Genomic DNA, 18623 nt, shown 5'->3' on the forward strand with positions numbered 1-18623 from the left:
CCTGTTATTGTACTATATCCTACTATGGTCTACTATGGTACTATGGTCTACTATGGTACTATATCCTGTTATGGTACTATATCCTACTATGGTACTATGGTCTAAAATGGTACTATATCCTGTTATGGTACTATATCCTGTTATGGTCCTATATCCTACTATGGTACTATATCCTGTTATAGTACTATATCCTACTATGGTACTATATCCTGTTATGGTACTATATCCTGTTATGGTACTATATCCTACTATAGTACTATATCCTACTATGGTACTATATCCTACTATGGTACTATATCCTGTTATGGTACTATATCCTACTATGGTACTATATCCTACTATGGTACTATATCCTGTCATGGTACTATATCCTGTTATGGTACTCTATCCTACTATGGTACTCTATCCTGTTATGGTACTCTATCCTGTTATGGTACTATATCCTACTATGGTACTATATCCTGTTATGGTACTATATCCTACTATGGTACTATATCCTGTTGTGGTACTATATCCTGTTGTGGTACTATATCCTGTTATGGTACTATATCCTACTATGGTACTATATCCTGCTATAGTACTATATCCTACTATGGTACTCTATCCTGTTATGGTACTCTATCCTACTATGGTACTCTATCCTACTATGGTACTATATCCTACTATGGTACTATATCCTACTATGGTACTATATCCTACTGTGGTACTATATCCTGTTATGGTACTATATCATATGGTACTATATCCTGTTATGGTACTATATCCTGCTATGGTACTATATCCTACTATGGTACTATATCCTGTTATGGTACTATATCCTGTTATGGTACTATATCCTGCTATGGTACTATATCCTGTTATGGTACTATATCATATGGTACTATATCCTGTTATGGTACTATATCCTGCTATGGTACTATATCCTACTATGGTACTATATCCTGTTATGGTACTATATCCTACTATGGTACTATATCCTGCTATGGTACTATATCCTGTTATGGTACTATATCCTGTTATGGTACTATATCCTGCTATGGTACTATATCCTGTACTATATCATATGGTACTATATCATATGGTACTATATACTATATCATATGGTACTATATCCTGTTATGGTACTATATCCTGTTATGGTACTATATCATATGGTACTATATCATATGGTACTATATCCTGTTATGGTACTATATCATATGGTACTATTATCCTGCTATGGTACTATATCCTGCTATGGTACTATATCCTAATATGGTACTATATCCTGTTATGGTACTATATCCTACTATGGTACTATATCCTGTTATGGTACTATATCCTACTATGGTACTATATCCTACTATGGTACTATATCCTACTATGGTACTATATCCTGCTATGGTACTATATCCTACTATGGTACTATATCCTACTATGGTATTCAGACCTCTTTACTTTTTCAACATTTTTGTTACGTTACAGTCTTGTTCTAAAATAGATTTTTTTTTAAATAAAAATGAAATATCTTATTTAGTTTTCAGACCCTTTGCTCTGGGAAATCCAGCTCAGGTACATCCATTGATCCCTGAAATGTTTCTACAACTCAAATCAAATTGCACTGAATACAGTGAAATGCTTACTTACAAGCCCCTAACCAACAGTTAAGAAAATCCCCCCCCCAAAAAGTAAGAGATAAGAAAAACATAATGAAAGAGCAGCAGTAAATTACGGCTATATACAGGGTGTTATGGTACAGAGTCAATGTGGAGGCTATATACAGGGTGTTACGGTACAGAGTCAATGTGGAGGCTATATACAGGGTGTTACGGTACAGAGTCAATGTGGAGGCTATATACAGGGTGTTACGGTACAGAGTCAATGTGGAGGCTATATACAGGGGTACCGGTACAGAGTCAATGTGGAGGCTATATACAGGGTGTTACCGGTACAGAGTCAATGTGGAGGCTATATACAGGGTGTTATGGTACAGAGTCAATGTGGAGGCTATATACAGGGTGTTACGGTACAGAGTCAATGTGGAGGCTATATACAGGGTGTTACGGTACAGAGTCAATGTGGAGGCTATATACAGGGTGTTATGGTACAGAGTCAATGTGGAGGCTATATACAGGGTGTTACGGTACAGAGTCAATGTGGAGGCTATATACAGGGTGTTATGGTACAGAGTCAATGTGGAGGCTATATACAGGGTGTTACGGTACAGAGTCAATGTGGAGGCTATATACAGGGTGTTACGGTACAGAGTCAACGTGGAGGCTATATACAGGGTGTTACGGTACAGAGTCAATGTGGAGGCTATATACAGGGTGTTACGGTACAGAGTCAATGTGGAGGCTATATACAGGGTGTTACGGTACAGAGTCAATGTGGAGGCTATATACAGGGTGTTACGGTACAGAGTCAATGTGGAGGCTATATACAGGGTGTTACGGTACAGAGTCAATGTGGAGGCTATATACAGGGTGTTACGGTACAGAGTCAATGTGGAGGCTATATACAGGGTGTTACGGTACAGAGTCAATGTGGAGGCTATATACAGGGTGTTACGGTACAGAGTCAATGTGGAGGCTATATACAGGGTGTTACGGTACAGAGTCAATGTGGAGGCTATATACAGGGTGTTACAGTACAGAGTCAATGTGGAGGCTATATACAGGGTGTTACGGTACAGAGTCAATGTGGAGGCTATATACAGGGTGTTACGGTACGAGTCAATGTGGAGACTATATACAGGGTGTTACGGTACAGAGTCAATGTGGAGACTATATACAGGGTGTACCGGTACAGAGTCAATGTGGAGGCTATATACAGGAGGTACCGGTACAGAGTCAATGTGGAGACTATATACAGGGGTACCGGTACAGAGTCAATGTGGAGGCTATATACAGGGTGTTACGGTACAGAGTCAATGTGGAGGCTATATACAGGGTGTTACGGTACAGAGTCAATGTGGAGGCTATATACAGGGTGTTACGGTACAGAGTCAATGTGGAGGCTATATACAGGGTGTTACGGTACAGAGTCAATGTGGAGGCTATATACAGGGGGTACCGATACAGAGTCAATGTGGAGGCTATATACAGGGGGTACCGGTACAGAGTCAATGTGGAGGCTATATACAGGGTATTACGGTACAGAGTCAATGTGGAGGCTATATACAGGGGGTACCGGTACAGAGTCAATGTGGAGGCTATATACAGGGTGTTACGGTACAGAGTCAATGTGGAGACTATATACAGGGGGTACCGGTACAGAGTCAATGTGGAGGCTATATACAGGGTGTTACGGTACAGAGTCAATGTGGAGGCTATATACAGGGTGTTACGGTACAGAGTCAATGTGGAGGCTATATACAGGGTGTTACGGTACAGAGTCAATGTGGAGGCTATATACAGGAGGTACCGGTACAGAGTCAATGTGGAGACTATATACAGGGTGTTACGGTACAGAGTCAATGTGAAGGCTATATACAATTGCTCAACAGTCTGTGTGGAGCGTCACAACACTGTTGTAATTGACTTTACTATTATAGGCCTTTACACGCCTCCTCTACTAAAAAATATTACTGATACTGTATTATAGGACTGAATAATAACATGATATAGTCAAGGACTACTGTTGATACTGTATTACTGAATAATAACATGATATAGTCAAGGACTACTGTTGATACTGTATTACTGAATAATAACATGATATAGTCTAGGACTCCTGTTGATACTGTATTATAGGACTGAATAATAACATGATATAGTCAAGGACTACTGTTGATACTGTATTACTGAATAATAACATGATATAGTCAAGGACTACTGTTGATACTGTATTACTGAATAATAACATGATATAGTCTAGGACTCCTGTTGATACTGTATTATAGGACTGAATAATAACATGATATAGTCTAGGACTCCATCTCCTAGTCCATCTCTATGGAGGGGTTTCATCTCCCAGTCCATCTCTACGGAGGGGTTTCATCTCCCAGTCCATCTCTATGGAGGGGTTTCATCTCCCAGTCCATCTCTATGGAGGGGTTTCATCTCCCAGTCCATCTCTATGGAGGGGTTTCATCTCCCAGTCCATCTCTATGGAGGTGTGTCATCTCCCAGTCCATCTCTATGGAGGGGTTTCATCTCCCAGTCCATCTCCATGGAGGGGTTTCATCTCCCAGTCCATCTCCATGGAGGGGTTTCATCTCCCAGTCCATCTCCATGGAGGGGTTTCATCTCCCAGTCCATCTCCATGGAGGGGTTTCATCTCCCAGTCCATCTCCATGGAGGGGTTTCATCTCCCAGTCCATCTCCATGGAGGGGTGTCATCTCTCCATCTCCATGGAGGGGTTTCATCTCTATGGAGGGGTTTCATCTCCCAGTCCATCCATCTCTCTATGGAGGGGTTCTCCCATCATCCCATCTCCCAGTCCATCTCCATGGAGGGGTTTCATCTCCCAGTCCATCTCCATGGAGGGGTTTCATCTCCCAGTCCATCTCTATGGAGGGGTTTCATCTCCCAGTCCATCTCCCAGTCCATCTCTATGGAGGGGTTTCATCTCCCAGTCCATCTCTATGGAGGGGTTTCATCTCCCAGTCCATCTCCATGGAGGGGTTTCATCTCCCAGTCCATCTCCCAGTCCATCTCTATGGAGGGGTTTCATCTCCCAGTCCATCTCTATGGAGGGGTTTCATCTCCCAGTCCATCTCCCAGTCCATCTCTATGGAGGGGTTTCATCTCCCAGTCCATCTCTATGGAGGGGTTTCATCTCCCAGTCCATCTACATGGAGGGGTTTCATCTCCCAGTCCATCTCCCAGTCCATCTACATGGAGGGGTTTCATCTCCCAGTCCATCTCCCAGTCCATCTACATGGAGGGGTTTCATCTCCCAGTCCATCTAGGAATAATACAGATGAAAACTCTCTTGGTAGATAGTGTGGTATTCAGCTTATCATGAGATACTCTACCACAGGCGAGCAAAACCTTGACTTCCTTAGATATCGTGTACCAGCTGTTGGTAGGATATACATCCTTTCAGCTCGTCCCATTTTATTTTTCAGCAATTGAACGTTAGCTAGCAGGACGGAAGGCAAGGGCAGATTAGCCATTAGATCGTCGCCTGATCCTCTCAAGGCACCCTGACCCTTTTCTGCTAAATCTGTTTCCTTTCCAGTGAATCTGGGCCTGGTCGGGTGTCTGTAGTAGTATATCCCTCCCGTACGACTCATTGAAGATGACCTCTTTGTCCAGTTCAAGGTGAGTATCCCAGTTCTGATGTCCAGAAGCCCTTTTCGGTCACAAGAGACGGTAGCAGCAACATTATCTGCAAAACAAGTTACGAACAACGCAAACTAAAAAACCTCTAAAAAACACAAAATAATAATTGGAGCCGATAAGATGGCAGTACACCTCCCCTCCATCGTACTACAGAGGTTTGGAGTCCATCTGTGGTAAATTCAATTGATTGGAAATTACTTGGAAAGGCACACCTGTCTACATGAGGTCCCACAGCTGACAGTGCATGTCAGAGCAAAAACCAAGCCATGAGATCAAAGGAATTGTCTGTAGAGCGCTGAGACAGGATTGTGTCGAGGCACAGATCTGGGGAAGGGGACCAAAACATTTCTGCAGCATTTAAGGTCCCCAAGAACACAGTGGCCTCCATCATTCTTAGATGGAAGAAGTTTGGAACCACCAAGACTCTTCCTACAGCTGGCCGCCGGGCCAAACTGAGCAATCAGGGGAGAAGGGCCTTGGTCAGGGAGGTGATGGTCACTTTGATAGAGCTCCAGAGTTCCTCTGTGGAGATGGGAGAACCTTCCAGAAGGACAACCATCTCTGCAGCACTCCACCAATCAGGCCTTTAGGGTAGAGTGGCAAGATCAGTAAAAGGCACATGACAGCCAGCTTGGACTTTGCCAAAAGGCACCTAAAGACTCAGACCATGAGAAACAAGAATCTCTGGTCTGATGAAACCAAGATTGAACTCTTTGGCCTAAATGCCAAGCGTCACGTCTGGAGGAAACCTGGCACCATCCCTACGGTGTAGAATGGTGGTAGCAGCATCATGCTGTGGGGATGTTATTCAGCGACAGGGACTGGGAGACTAGTCAGGATAGACGGAAAGATGAACAGAACAAAGTACAGAGAGATCCTTTATGAAAACCTGCTCCTCAGACTGGGGTGAAGGTTCACCTTCCAACAGGACAATGACCCTAAGCACACAGCCAAAACAACACAGGAGTAGCTTTGGGACAAGTCTCTGAATGTCCTTGAGTGGCCCAGTCAGAGCCCGGACTTGAACCCGATCTAACATCTCTGGAGAGACCTGAAAATAGCTGTGCAGCGATGCTCCCCATCCAACCTGACAGAGCTTGAGAGGATCTGCAGAGAAGAATATGAGAAACTCCCCAAATACAGGTGTACCAAGCATATAGTCATACCCAAGAATCGAGGCTGTAATCGCTGCCAAAAGTCCTTCAACAAAGTACTGAGTAAATGGTATGAATACTTATGTAAATGTGATATTTCAGTTATTATTTTTAAAAACCTGTTTTTGAGGGGGGAAGACAGTTTCATTTTAGAATAAGGCTTAAACTAACATGCGAAAAAAAGTCAAGATGTCTGAATTCTTTCTGAAGGCACTACCTAGTGCACTACTTTAGACCAGAACCCTGTGGGTAGTGCACTACTTTAGACCAGAGCCCTATGGGTAGTGTCCTACTTTGGACCAGAGCCCTATGGTTAGTGCACTACTTTAGACCAGAGCCCTATGGTTAGTGCACTACTTTAGACCAGAGCCCTATGGTTAGTGCACTACTTTAGACCAGAGCCCTATGGTTAGTGCACTACTTTAGACCAGAGCCCTATGGTTAGTGCACTACTTTAGACCAGAGCCCTATGGTTAGTGCACTACTTTAGACCAGAGCCCTATGGTTAGTGCACTACTTTAGACCAGAGCCCTATGGTTAGTGCACTACTTTAGACCAGAGCCCTATGGTTAGTGCACTACTTTAGACCAGAGCCCTATGGTTAGTGCACTACTTTAGACCAGAGCCCTATGGTTAGTGCACTACTTTAGACCAGAGCCCTATGGTTAGTGCACTACTTTAGACCAGAGCCCTATGGTTAGTGCACTACTTTAGACCAGAGCCCTATGGTTAGTGCACTATGTAGGGCAGGGGTATTCACCTCTGACCCCACGAGGTCCAGAGCCTGCCGGTTTTCTGTTCTACCTGATATTTAATTGCGATCAGTCCCTGATTTAGAGGGGAACCATGAATATATGTGATATTTAATTGCGATCAGTCCCTGATTTAGAGGGAACCATGTAAAATGGAACTGGCTTGGAGGTCCAAAGGGTTGTTATTTGGTACTTGGCCACTGTTGGTTTGTATTCCTAACAAATGTCTCCTGTAGTGTGTTCTCTCTAGGTAGGTTATCTCTGACTCTGTGTCCGTCTGTCCCCAGTGTGAAGAAGAGGAGACGTCAGTCCCGCAGCCCCAGTGTCGAAATCATCTATGAAGGCATGACCGTGACCACTGCTAGCCCCATACGACCCAAACACAACCACAAACGCGACGGCAAACACCGGAGAAAACGTCACGACCGCACCCTCTCCAACGCTCTCCCATGGTCATCACTATAGACAGCGACAGTGACAACTAACATGCGGTCCAAACGACCAGTCTGGAAGATGACCTCGCTCTGGATTTCTCTGAGCGTTCTCTGACCGTGCCTGGTCTTCCACTAGGCGGCCACAACCTGGACGTGGGGGTTGATATCAGTGATTTTGCGGTCGATGTTCTCGACCGTTCTCTGAGTGTTTCGGACCATAACTCGGACCTTGACCACAATGACGGAATCGACCATAAAACGGAACTCGATGACGACTGTGTGGTTGACGTTTCTGTCACCGTCAAGGACCGCGTTCTGAACACAAACACTCATGCAAATGCGGTCGACCGTCCCCAGGATGCAGACGGTTATGTTCTCCCCCAGGTCAATCTTACCTGTGACCCTGGGGTCGCGACCTCTGACTCTCATCTCCTAGCGACCATCCTAAAGGACCTAGAACACATCACACTCCCTAACCTGAACCCAGACCCTAACCACAGCCGTAGTTCAACCACACCGGACCACAGGGAGAACGCCAGGGAGAACGCCAGGGAGAACGCCAGGGAGAACGCCAGGCTGGCCAGAGAGAACGCCAGGGAGAACGCCAGAGAGAACACAAGAGAGAACACAAGAGAGAACACACTGACTCCCTGGTCCTCTGAGGGAGAGACTATCTTCAACAGCCCTGTTTCACCTTCAGCCAATCACTCTCCGAGATCTGAATCATTCACAAACAACCACCCTGCTAGTCCTATATCTCCTGTAGGTCACCCTGCTAGTCCTATATCTCCTGTAGGTCACCCTGTAGGTCACCCTGCTAGTCCTATATCTCCTGTAGGTCACCCTGCTAGTCCTATATCTCCTGTAATTCACCCTGCTAGTCCTATATCTCCTGTAGGTCACCCTGCTAGTCCTATATCTCCTGTAGGTCACCCTGCTAGTCCTATATCTCCTGTAGGTCACCCTGCTAGTCCTATATCTCCTGTAGGTCACCCTGCTAGTCCTATATCTCCTGTAAGTCACTCTGCTAGTCCTATATCTCCTGTAGGTCACTCTGCTAGTCCTATATCAACCTGTAAGTCACTCTGCTAGTCCTATATCAACCTGTAAGTCACTCTGCTAGTCCTATATCTCCTGTAGGTCACCTATTGTGATGTCATTATGGGATATTGTGTGTAGAATGATGAAGGGAAAAAACAATTTAATCCATTTTAGAATAAGGCTGAAACGTGACAAAATGTGTAAAAAGTCAAGGGGTCTGAATACTTTCTGAATGCCCAGTAAGTGGAAACAGCATCTGTAACCACACACACACACACACACACACCTGTAACCAGGGGAGTAGTCTATGGAGAGCAACCGGGTTCCGCTGGTAAAACGCAGCAGTGATGTCACGGGGCCTCTCACAGCCCCCGCGGGCGTTCCTGACACGTACGCCACTGCGGTAGAGCGCCCGGCGGAAAGAAAGCATCTCCCGTGGTCGGAGCAGTCTCACGGAGCGCCCCTCTCTCTGGGACCGTCGCCTAGCAGCCAGACGCACCATGAGACGCTGCACCCCTCGATCGTGAGGTGGTGGGGCGGACACGCCAGTCAGCCCATCAAAGATGACCCCCGGGTCCTCTCCATCCATCTCTCCTGAGAGGAAGGGGGAGGGAAGAGGGACAGTGAGAGAGAGGAAAAAAAAGCTTTTGACTCAATGTGGCATGAGGGTCTGATTGACAAATTGATGGAAAGTGGTGTTGGGGAAAAAAAACATACATTATAAAATCCATGAACACAAACAACAAGTGTGCGGTTAAAATTGTCCAAAAAATACAAACATTTCTTTCCACAGGGCTGTGGGGTGAGACAGGGATGCTGCTTAAGCCCCACCCTCTTCAACATATATATCAACGAATTGGCGCGGGCACTAGAACAGTCTGCAGCACCCGGCCTCACCCTACTAGAATATAAAGTCAAATGTCGACTGTTTGCTGATGATCTTGTGCTTCTGTCACCAACCAAGGAGGGCCTACAGCAGCACCTAGAACTTCTGCACAGATTCTGTCAGACCTGGGCCCTGACAGACCTGGGCCCTGACAGTAAATCTCAGTAAGACCAAAATAATGGTGTTCCAAAAAAGGTCCAGCTGCCAGAACCACAAATACAAATTCCATCTAGATACCATTGCCCTAGAGCACACAAAAAACTATACATACCTCAGCCTGAATATCAGCTACTGTATGTCCTACAGGCTGAGGTACCCACACTGGGTTGGTATATAGCTCCGAGTGATTGAGGTACCCACACTGGGGTGGTATATAGCTCCTACAGGCTGAGGTACCCACACTGGGTTGGTATATAACTCCTACAGGCTGAGGTACCCACACTGGGGTGGTATATAGCTCCTACAGGCTGAGGTACCCACACTGGGTTGGTATATAGCTCCAAGTGATTGAGGTACCCACACTGGGGTGGTATATAGCTCCTACAGGCTGAGGTACCCACACTGGGTACCCACACTGGGTTGGTATATAACTCCTACATGCTGAGGTACCCACACTGGGGTGGTATATAGCTCCTACAGGCTGAGGTACCCACCCTGGGGTGGTATATAGCTCCTACAGGCTGAGGTACCCACACTGGGGTGGTGTATGACTCCTGAGGTACCCACACTGGGGTGGTGTATAGCTACTACAGGCTGAGGTACCCACACTGGGGTGGTATGTAACTCCTACAGGCTGAGGTACCCACACTGGGGTGGTGTGTAACTTCTACAGGCTGAGGTACCCACACTGGGGTGGTATATGGCTCCTACAGGCTGAGATACCCACACTGGGGTGGTATATAGCTCCTAAAGGCTGAGGTACCCACACTGGGGTGGTATACAACTCCTGAGGTACCCACACTGGGGTGGTATATAGCTCCTACAGGCTGAGGTACCCACACTGGGGTGGTATCCAACTCCTGAGGTACCCACACTGGGGTGGTATATAGCTCCTACAGGCTGAGGTACCCACACTGGGGTGGTGTATAACTCCTACAGGCTGAGGTACCCACACTGGGGTGGTATATAGCTCCTACAGGCTGAGGTACCCACACTGGGGTGGTATATAACTCCTACAGGCTGAGGTACCCACACTGGGGTGGTGTGTAACTCCTACAGGCTGAGGTATCCACACTGGGGTGGTGTATAGCTCCTACAGGCTGAGGTACCCACACTGGGGTGGTGTATAGCTCCTACAGGCTGAGGTACCCACACTGGGGTGGTGTATAGCTCCTACAGGCTGAGGTACCCACACTGGGGTGGTGTATAGCTCCTACAGGCTGAGGTACCCACACTGGGGTGGTGTATAACTCCTACAGGCTGAGGTACCCACACTGGGGTGGTGTATAACTCCTACAGGCTGAGGTACCCACACTGGGGTGGTATATTGCTCCTACAGGCTGAGGTACCCACACTGGGGTGGTATATAACTCCTACAGGCTGAGGTACCCACACTGGGTTGGTATATAACTCCTGAGGTACCCACACTGGGGTGGTATAAAGCTCCTACAGGCTGAGGTACCCACACTGGGGTGGTATATTGCTCCTACAGGCTGAGGTACCCACACTGGGGTGGTATATAACTCCTACAGGCTGAGGTACCCACACTGGGGTGGTATATAACTCCTGAGGTAACCACCCTGGGGTGGTATATAGCTCCTACAGGCTGAGGTACCCACACTGGGGTGGTGTATGACTCCTGAGGTACCCACACTGGGGTGGTGTATAGCTCCTACAGGCTGAGGTACCCACACTGGGGTGGTATATAGCTCATACAGGCTGAGGTACCCACACTGGGGTGGTGTATAGCTCCTACAGGCTGAGGTACCCACACTGGGGTGGTATATAGCTCATACAGGCTGAGGTACCCACACTGGGGTGGTATGTAACTCCTACAGGCTGAGGTACCCACACTGGGGTGGTGTGTAACTTCTACAGGCTGAGGTACCCACACTGGGGTGGTATGTAACTCCTACAGACTGAGGTACCCACACTGGGGTGGTATGTAACTCCTACAGACTGAGGTACCCACACTGGGGTGGTGTATAACTCCTACAGGCTGAGGTACCCACACTGGGGTGGTATGTAACTCCTACAGGCTGAGGTACCCACACTGGGGTGGTGTATAACTCCTACAGGCTGAGGTACCCACACTGGGGTGGTGTATAACTCCTACAGGCTGAGGTACCCACACTGGAGTGGTATATAACTCCTGAGGTACCCACACTGGGGTGGTATATGGCTCCTACAGGCTGAGGTACCCACACTGGGGTGGTATATAGCTCCTATAGGCTGAGGTACCCACACTGGGGTGGTATATTGCTCCTACGGGCTGAGGTACCCACACTGGGGTGGTATATAACTCCTACAGGCTGAGGTACCCACACTGGGTTGGTATATAACTCCTACAGGCTGAGGTACCCACACTGGGTTGGTATATAACTCCTGAGGTACCCACACTGGGGTGGTATATAGCTCCTACAGGCTGAGGTACCCACACTGGGGTGGTATATAACTCCTACAGGCTGAGGTACCCACACTGGGGTGGTATGTAGCTCCTACAGGCTAAGGTACCCACACTGGGGTGTTGTATAACTCCTACAGGCTGAGGTAACCACACTGGGGTGGTGTATAGCTCCGACAGGCTGAGGTACCCACACTGGGGTGGTGTATTACTCCTGAGGTACCCACACTGGGGTGGTGTATAGCTCCTACAGGCTGAGGTACCCACACTGGGGTGGTGTATAGCTCCTACAGGCTGAGGTACCCACACTGGGGTGGTATATAACTCCTACAGGCTGAGGTACCCACACTGGGTTGGTATATAACTCCTGAGGTACCCACACTGGGGTGGTATAAAGCTCCTACAGGCTGAGGTACCCACACTGGGGTGGTATATTGCTCCTACAGGCTGAGGTACCCACACTGGGGTGGTATATAACTCCTACAGGCTGAGGTACCCACACTGGGTTGGTATATAACTCCTTAGGTACCCACACTGGGGTGGTATAAAGCTCCTACAGGCTGAGGTACCCACACTGGGGTGGTATATTGCTCCTACAGGCTGAGGTACCCACACTGGGGTGGTATATAACTCCTACAGGCTGAGGTACCCACACTGGGGTGGTATATAACTCCCTGAGGTAACCACCCTGGGGTGGTATATAGCTCCTACAGGCTGAGGTACCCACACTGGAGTGGTATATAACTCCTGAGGTACCCACACTGGGGTGGTGTATAGCTCCTACAGGCTGAGGTACCCACACTGGGGTGGTATATAGCTCATACAGGCTGAGGTACCCACACTGGGGTGGTATGTAACTCCTACAGGCTGAGGTACCCACACTGGGGTGGTGTGTAACTTCTACAGGCTGAGGTACCCACACTGGGGTGGTATATAACTCCTACAGGCTGAGGTACCCACACTGGGGTGGTATGTAACTCCTACAGGCTGAGGTACCCACACTGGGGTGGTGTATAACTCCTACAGGCTGAGGTACCCACACTGGGGTGGTATGTAACTCCTACAGGCTGAGGTACCCACACTGGGGTGGTGTATAACTCCTACAGGCTGAGGTACCCACACTGGGGTGGTGTTGAGCTCCTACAGGCTGAGGTACCCACACTGGGGTGGTGTATAACTCCTACAGGCTGAGGTACCCACACTGGAGTGGTATATAACTCCTGAGGTACCCACACTGGAGTGGTATATAACTCCTGAGGTACCCACACTGGGGTGGTATATGGCTCCTACAGGCTGAGGTACCCACACTGGGGTGGTATATAGCTCCTACAGGCTGAGGTACCCACACTGGGGTGGTATATTGCTCCTACAGGCTGAGGTACCCACACTGGGGTGGTATATAACTCCTACAGGCTGAGGTACCCACACTGGGGTGGTGTATAACTCCTACAGGCTGAGGTACCCACACTGGGGTGGTGTATAGCTCCTACAGGCTGAGGTACCCACACTGGGGTGGTGTATAACTCCTACAGGCTGACGTACCCACACTGGGGTGGTATACAACTCCTGAGGTACCCACACTGGGGTGGTGTATAGCTCCTACAGGCTGAGGTACCCACACTGGGGTGGTGTATAACTCCTACAGGCTGACGTACCCACACTGGGGTGGTATACAACTCCTGAGGTACCCACACTGGGGTGGTGTATAGCTCCTACAGGCTGAGGTACCCACACTGGGGTGGTGTGTAACTCCTACAGGCTGAGGTACCCACACTGGGGTGGTATATAGCTCCTACAGGCTGAGGTACCCACACTGGGGTGGTGTGTAGCTCATACAGGCTGAGGTACCCACACTGGGGTGGTGTGTAACTCCTACAGGCTGAGGTACCCACACTGGGGTGGTGTGTAACTCCTACAGGCTGAGATACCCACACTGGGGTGGTGTATAACTCCTGAGGTACCCACACCGGGGTGGTATATAACTCCTACAGGCTGAGGTACCCACACTGGGGTGGTGTATAACTCCTACAGGCTGAGGTACCCACACTGGGGTGGTGTAAGCTCCTACAGGCTGAGGTACCCACACTGGGGTGGTGTATAACTCCTACAGGCTGACGTACCCACACTGGGGTGGTATACAACTCCTGAGGTACCCACACTGGGGTGGTGTATAGCTCCTACAGGCTGAGGTACCCACACTGGGGTGGTGTGTAACTCCTACAGGCTGAGGTACCCACACTGGGGTGGTATATAGCTCCTACAGGCTGAGGTAACCACACGGGGTGGTGTATAACTCCTACAGGCTGAGGTACCCACACTGGGGTGGTATATAGCTCCTACAGGCTGAGGTACCCACACTGGGGTGGTGTATAGCTCCCACAGGCTGAGGTACCCACACTGGGGTGGTGTATAACTCCTACAGGCTGAGGTACCTACACTGGGGTGTGTATAAATCCTACAGGCTGAGGTACCCACACTGGGGTGGTGTATAACTCCTACAGGCTGAGGTACCCACACTGGGGTGGTGTATAGCTCCTACAGGCTGAGGTAGCCACACTGGGGTGGTGTATAACTCCTACAGGCTGAGGTACCCACACTGGGGTGGTGTATAACTCCTACAGGCTGAGGTACCCACACTGGGGTGGTGTATAACTCCTACAGGCTGAGGTACCCACACTGGGGTGGTGTATAACTCCTACAGGCTGAGGTACCCACACTGGGGTGGTGTATAACTCCTATAGGCTGAGGTACCCACACTGGGGTGGTGTATAGCTCCTACAGGCTGAGGTATCCACACTGGGGTGGTGTATAACTCCTGAGGTACCCACACCGGGGTGGTATATAACTCCTACAGGCTGAGGTACCCACACTGGGGTGGTGTATAACTCCTACAGGCTGAGGTACCCACACTGGGGTGGTGTATAGCTCCTACAGGCTGAGGTACCCACACTGGGGTGGTGTATAACTCCTACAGGCTGACGTACCCACACTGGGGTGGTATACAACTCCTGAGGTACCCACACTGGGGTGGTGTATAGCTCCTACAGGCTGAGGTACCCACACTGGGGTGGTGTGTAACTCCTACAGGCTGAGGTACCCACACTGGGTTGGTATATAACTCCTGAGGTACCCACACTGGGGTGGTATAAAGCTCCTACAGGCTGAGGTACCCACACTGGGGTGGTATATAGCTCCTACAGGCTGAGGTACCCACACTGGGTTGGTATATAGCTCCTACAGGCTGAGGTACCCACACTGGGGTGGTATATAGCTCCTACAGGCTAAGGTACCCACACTGGGGTGGTGTATAACTCCTACAGGCTGAGGTACCCACACTGGGGTGGTGTATAGCTCCGACAGGCTGAGGTACCCACACTGGGTTGGTATATAACTCCTGAGGTACCCACACTGGGGTGGTATAAAGCTCCTACAGGCTGAGGTACCCACACTGGGGTGGTATATTGCTCCTACAGGCTGAGGTACCCACACTGGGGTGGTATATAACTCCTACAGGCTGAGGTACCCACACTGGGGTGGTATATAACTCCTGAGGTAACCACCCTGGGGTGGTATATAGCTCCTACAGGCTGAGGTACCCACACTGGGGTGGTGTATAACTCCTACAGGACTCCTGAGGTACCCACACTGGGGTGGTGTATAGCTCCTACAGGCTGAGGTACCCACACTGGGGTGGTGTGTAGCTCATACAGGCTGAGGTACCCACACTGGGGTGGTGTGTAACTCCTACAGGCTGAGGTACCCACACTGGGGTGGTGTATAGCTCCTACAGGCTGAGGTAGCCACACTGGGGTGGTGTATAACTCCTACAGGCTGAGGTACCCACACTGGGGTGGTATATAGCTCCTACAGGCTGAGGTACCCACACTGGGGTGGTATGTAACTCCTACAGGCTGAGGAACCCACACTGGGGTGGTATATAGCTCCTACAGGCTGAGGTACCCACACTGGGGTGGTGTATAACTCCTACAGGCTGAGGTACCCACACTGGGGTGGTGTATAACTCCTACAGGCTGAGATACCCACACTGGGGTGGTATATAACTCCTGAGGTACCCACACTGGGGTGGTGTATAACTCCTACAGGCTGAGGTACCCACACTGGGGTGGTGTGTAACTCCTACAGGCTGAGGTACCCACACTGGGGTGGTATATAGCTCCTACAGGCTGAGGTAACCACACTGGGGTGGTGTATAACTCCTACAGGCTGAGGTACCCACACTGGGGTGGTATATAGCTCCTACAGGCTGAGGTACCCACACTGGGGTGGTGTATAGCTCCCACAGGCTGAGGTACCCACACTGGGGTGGTGTATAACTCCTACAGGCTGAGGTACCTACACTGGGGTGGTGTATAACTCCTACAGGCTGAGGTACCCACACTGGGGTGGTGTATAACTCCTACAGGCTGAGGTACCCACACTGGGGTGGTGTATAGCTCCTACAGGCTGAGGTAGCCACACTGGGGTGGTGTATAACTCCTACAGGCTGAGGTACCCACACTGGGGTGGTGTATAACTCCTACAGGCTGAGGTACCCACACTGGGGTGGTGTATAACTCCTACAGGCTGAGGTACCCACACTGGGGTGGTGTATAACTCCTATAGGCTGAGGTACCCACACTGGGGTGGTGTATAGCTCCTACAGGCTGAGGTATCCACACTGGGGTGGTGTATAACTCAGGCTGAGGTACCCACACTGGGGTGGTATATAACTCCTACAGGCTGAGGTACCCACACTGGGGTGGTGTATAACTCCTACAGGCTGAGGTACCCACACTGGGGTGGTGTATAGCTCCTACAGGCTGAGGTACCCACACTGGGGTGGTGTATAACTCCTACAGGCTGTACCCACACTGGGGTGGTATACAACTCCTGAGGTACCCACACTGGGGTGGTGTATAGCTCCTACAGGCTGAGGTACCCACACTGGGGTGGGTGTAACTCCTACAGGCTGAGGTACCCACACTGGGGTGGTGTATAGCTCCTACAGGCTGAGGTACCCACACTGGGGTGGTATACAACTACAGGCTGAGGTACCCACACTGGGGTGGTGTATAGCTCCTAGAGGCTGAGGTACCCACACTGGGGTGGTGTATAACTCCTACAGGCTGAGGTACCCACACTGGGGTGGTGTATAGCTCCTACAGGCTGAGGTACCCACACTGGGGTGGTGTATAACTCCTACAGGCTGAGGTACCCACACTGGGGTGGTGTATAGCTCCTACAGGCTGAGGTACCCACACTGGGGTGGTGTGTAACTCCACAGGCTGGGGTGGTGTATAGCTCCTACAGGCTGAGGTACCCACACTGGGGTGGTGTATAACTCCTACAGGCTGAGGTACCCACACTGGGGTGGTGTATAGCTCCTACAGGCTGAGGTACCCACACTGGGGTGGTGTGTAACTCCTACAGGCTGAGGTACCCACACTGGGGTGGTGTGTAACTCCTACAGGCTGAGGTACCCACACTGGGGTGGTGTATAGCTCCTACAGGCTGAGGTAGCCACACTGGGGTGGTGTATAACTCCTACAGGCTGAGGTACCCACACTGGGGTGGTATATAGCTCCTACAGGCTGAGGTACCCACACTGGGGTGGTGTGTAACTCCTACAGGCTGAGGTACCCACACTGGGGTGGTGTATAGCTCCTACAGGCTGAGGTACCCACACTGGGGTGGTGTGTAACTCCTACAGGCTGAGGTACCCACACTGGGGTGGTGTATAACTCCTACAGGCTGAGGTACCCACACTGGGGTGGTGTATAACTCCTACAGGCTGAGGTACCCACACTGGGGTGGTGTATAGCTCCTACAGGCTGAGGTATCCACACTGGGGTGGTGTATAACTGGGGTACCCACACTGGGGTGGTATATAACTCCTACAGGCTGAGGTACCCACACTGGGGTGGTGTATAACTCCTACAGGCTGAGGTACCCACACTGGGGTGGTATATAACTCCTACAGGCTGAGGTACCCACACTGGGGTGGTGTATAACTCCTACAGGCTGAGGTACCCACACTGGGGTGGTGTATAGCTCCTACAGGCTGAGGTACCCACACTGGGGTGGTGTATAGCTCCTACAGACTGAGGTACCCAAACTGGGGTGGTGTATAACTCCTACAGGCTGAGGTACCCACACTGGGGTGGTATACAACTCCTGAGGTACCCACACTGGGGTGGTGTATAGCTCCTAGAGGCTGAGGTACCCACACTGGGGTGGTGTGTAACTCCTACAGGCTGAGGTACCCACACTGGGGTGGTGTATAGCTCCTACAGGCTGAGGTATCCACACTGGGGTGGTGTATAACTCCTACAGGCTGAGGTACCCACACTGGGGTGGTATATAGCTCCTACAGGCCGAGGTACCTACACTGGGGTGGTGTATAACTCCTACAGGCTGAGGTACCCACACTGGGGTGGTATATAGCTCCTACAGGCTGAGGTACCCACACTGGGGTGGTATATAGCTCCTACAGGCTGAGGTACCCACACTGGGGTGGTATAT

General features: G+C 49.8%; 1 protein-coding gene across 9 annotated transcripts in view; it reads right to left on the bottom strand.

Annotated features, from left to right (window-relative positions):
* Nucleotides 1-18623, bottom strand: part of LOC121839432 (E3 ubiquitin-protein ligase Topors-like) — a 67247-nt gene that overhangs the window by 11766 nt on the left and 36858 nt on the right. For 8 of the 9 annotated variants that reach the window (XM_042298545.1, XM_042298544.1, XM_042298548.1 and 5 more), the window contains exon 5: nucleotides 8939-9246. In XM_042298545.1, coding sequence (XP_042154479.1) covers nucleotides 8939-9246 — 308 coding nt within the window. The remainder of the gene's footprint in view (nucleotides 1-8938; nucleotides 9247-18623) is intronic. The other variant, XM_042298543.1, reaches the window with a different exon arrangement.

The sequence above is a fragment of the Oncorhynchus tshawytscha genome, linkage group LG15 (assembly GCF_018296145.1).
Source record: "Oncorhynchus tshawytscha isolate Ot180627B linkage group LG15, Otsh_v2.0, whole genome shotgun sequence".
Taxonomy (NCBI): domain Eukaryota; kingdom Metazoa; phylum Chordata; class Actinopteri; order Salmoniformes; family Salmonidae; genus Oncorhynchus; species Oncorhynchus tshawytscha.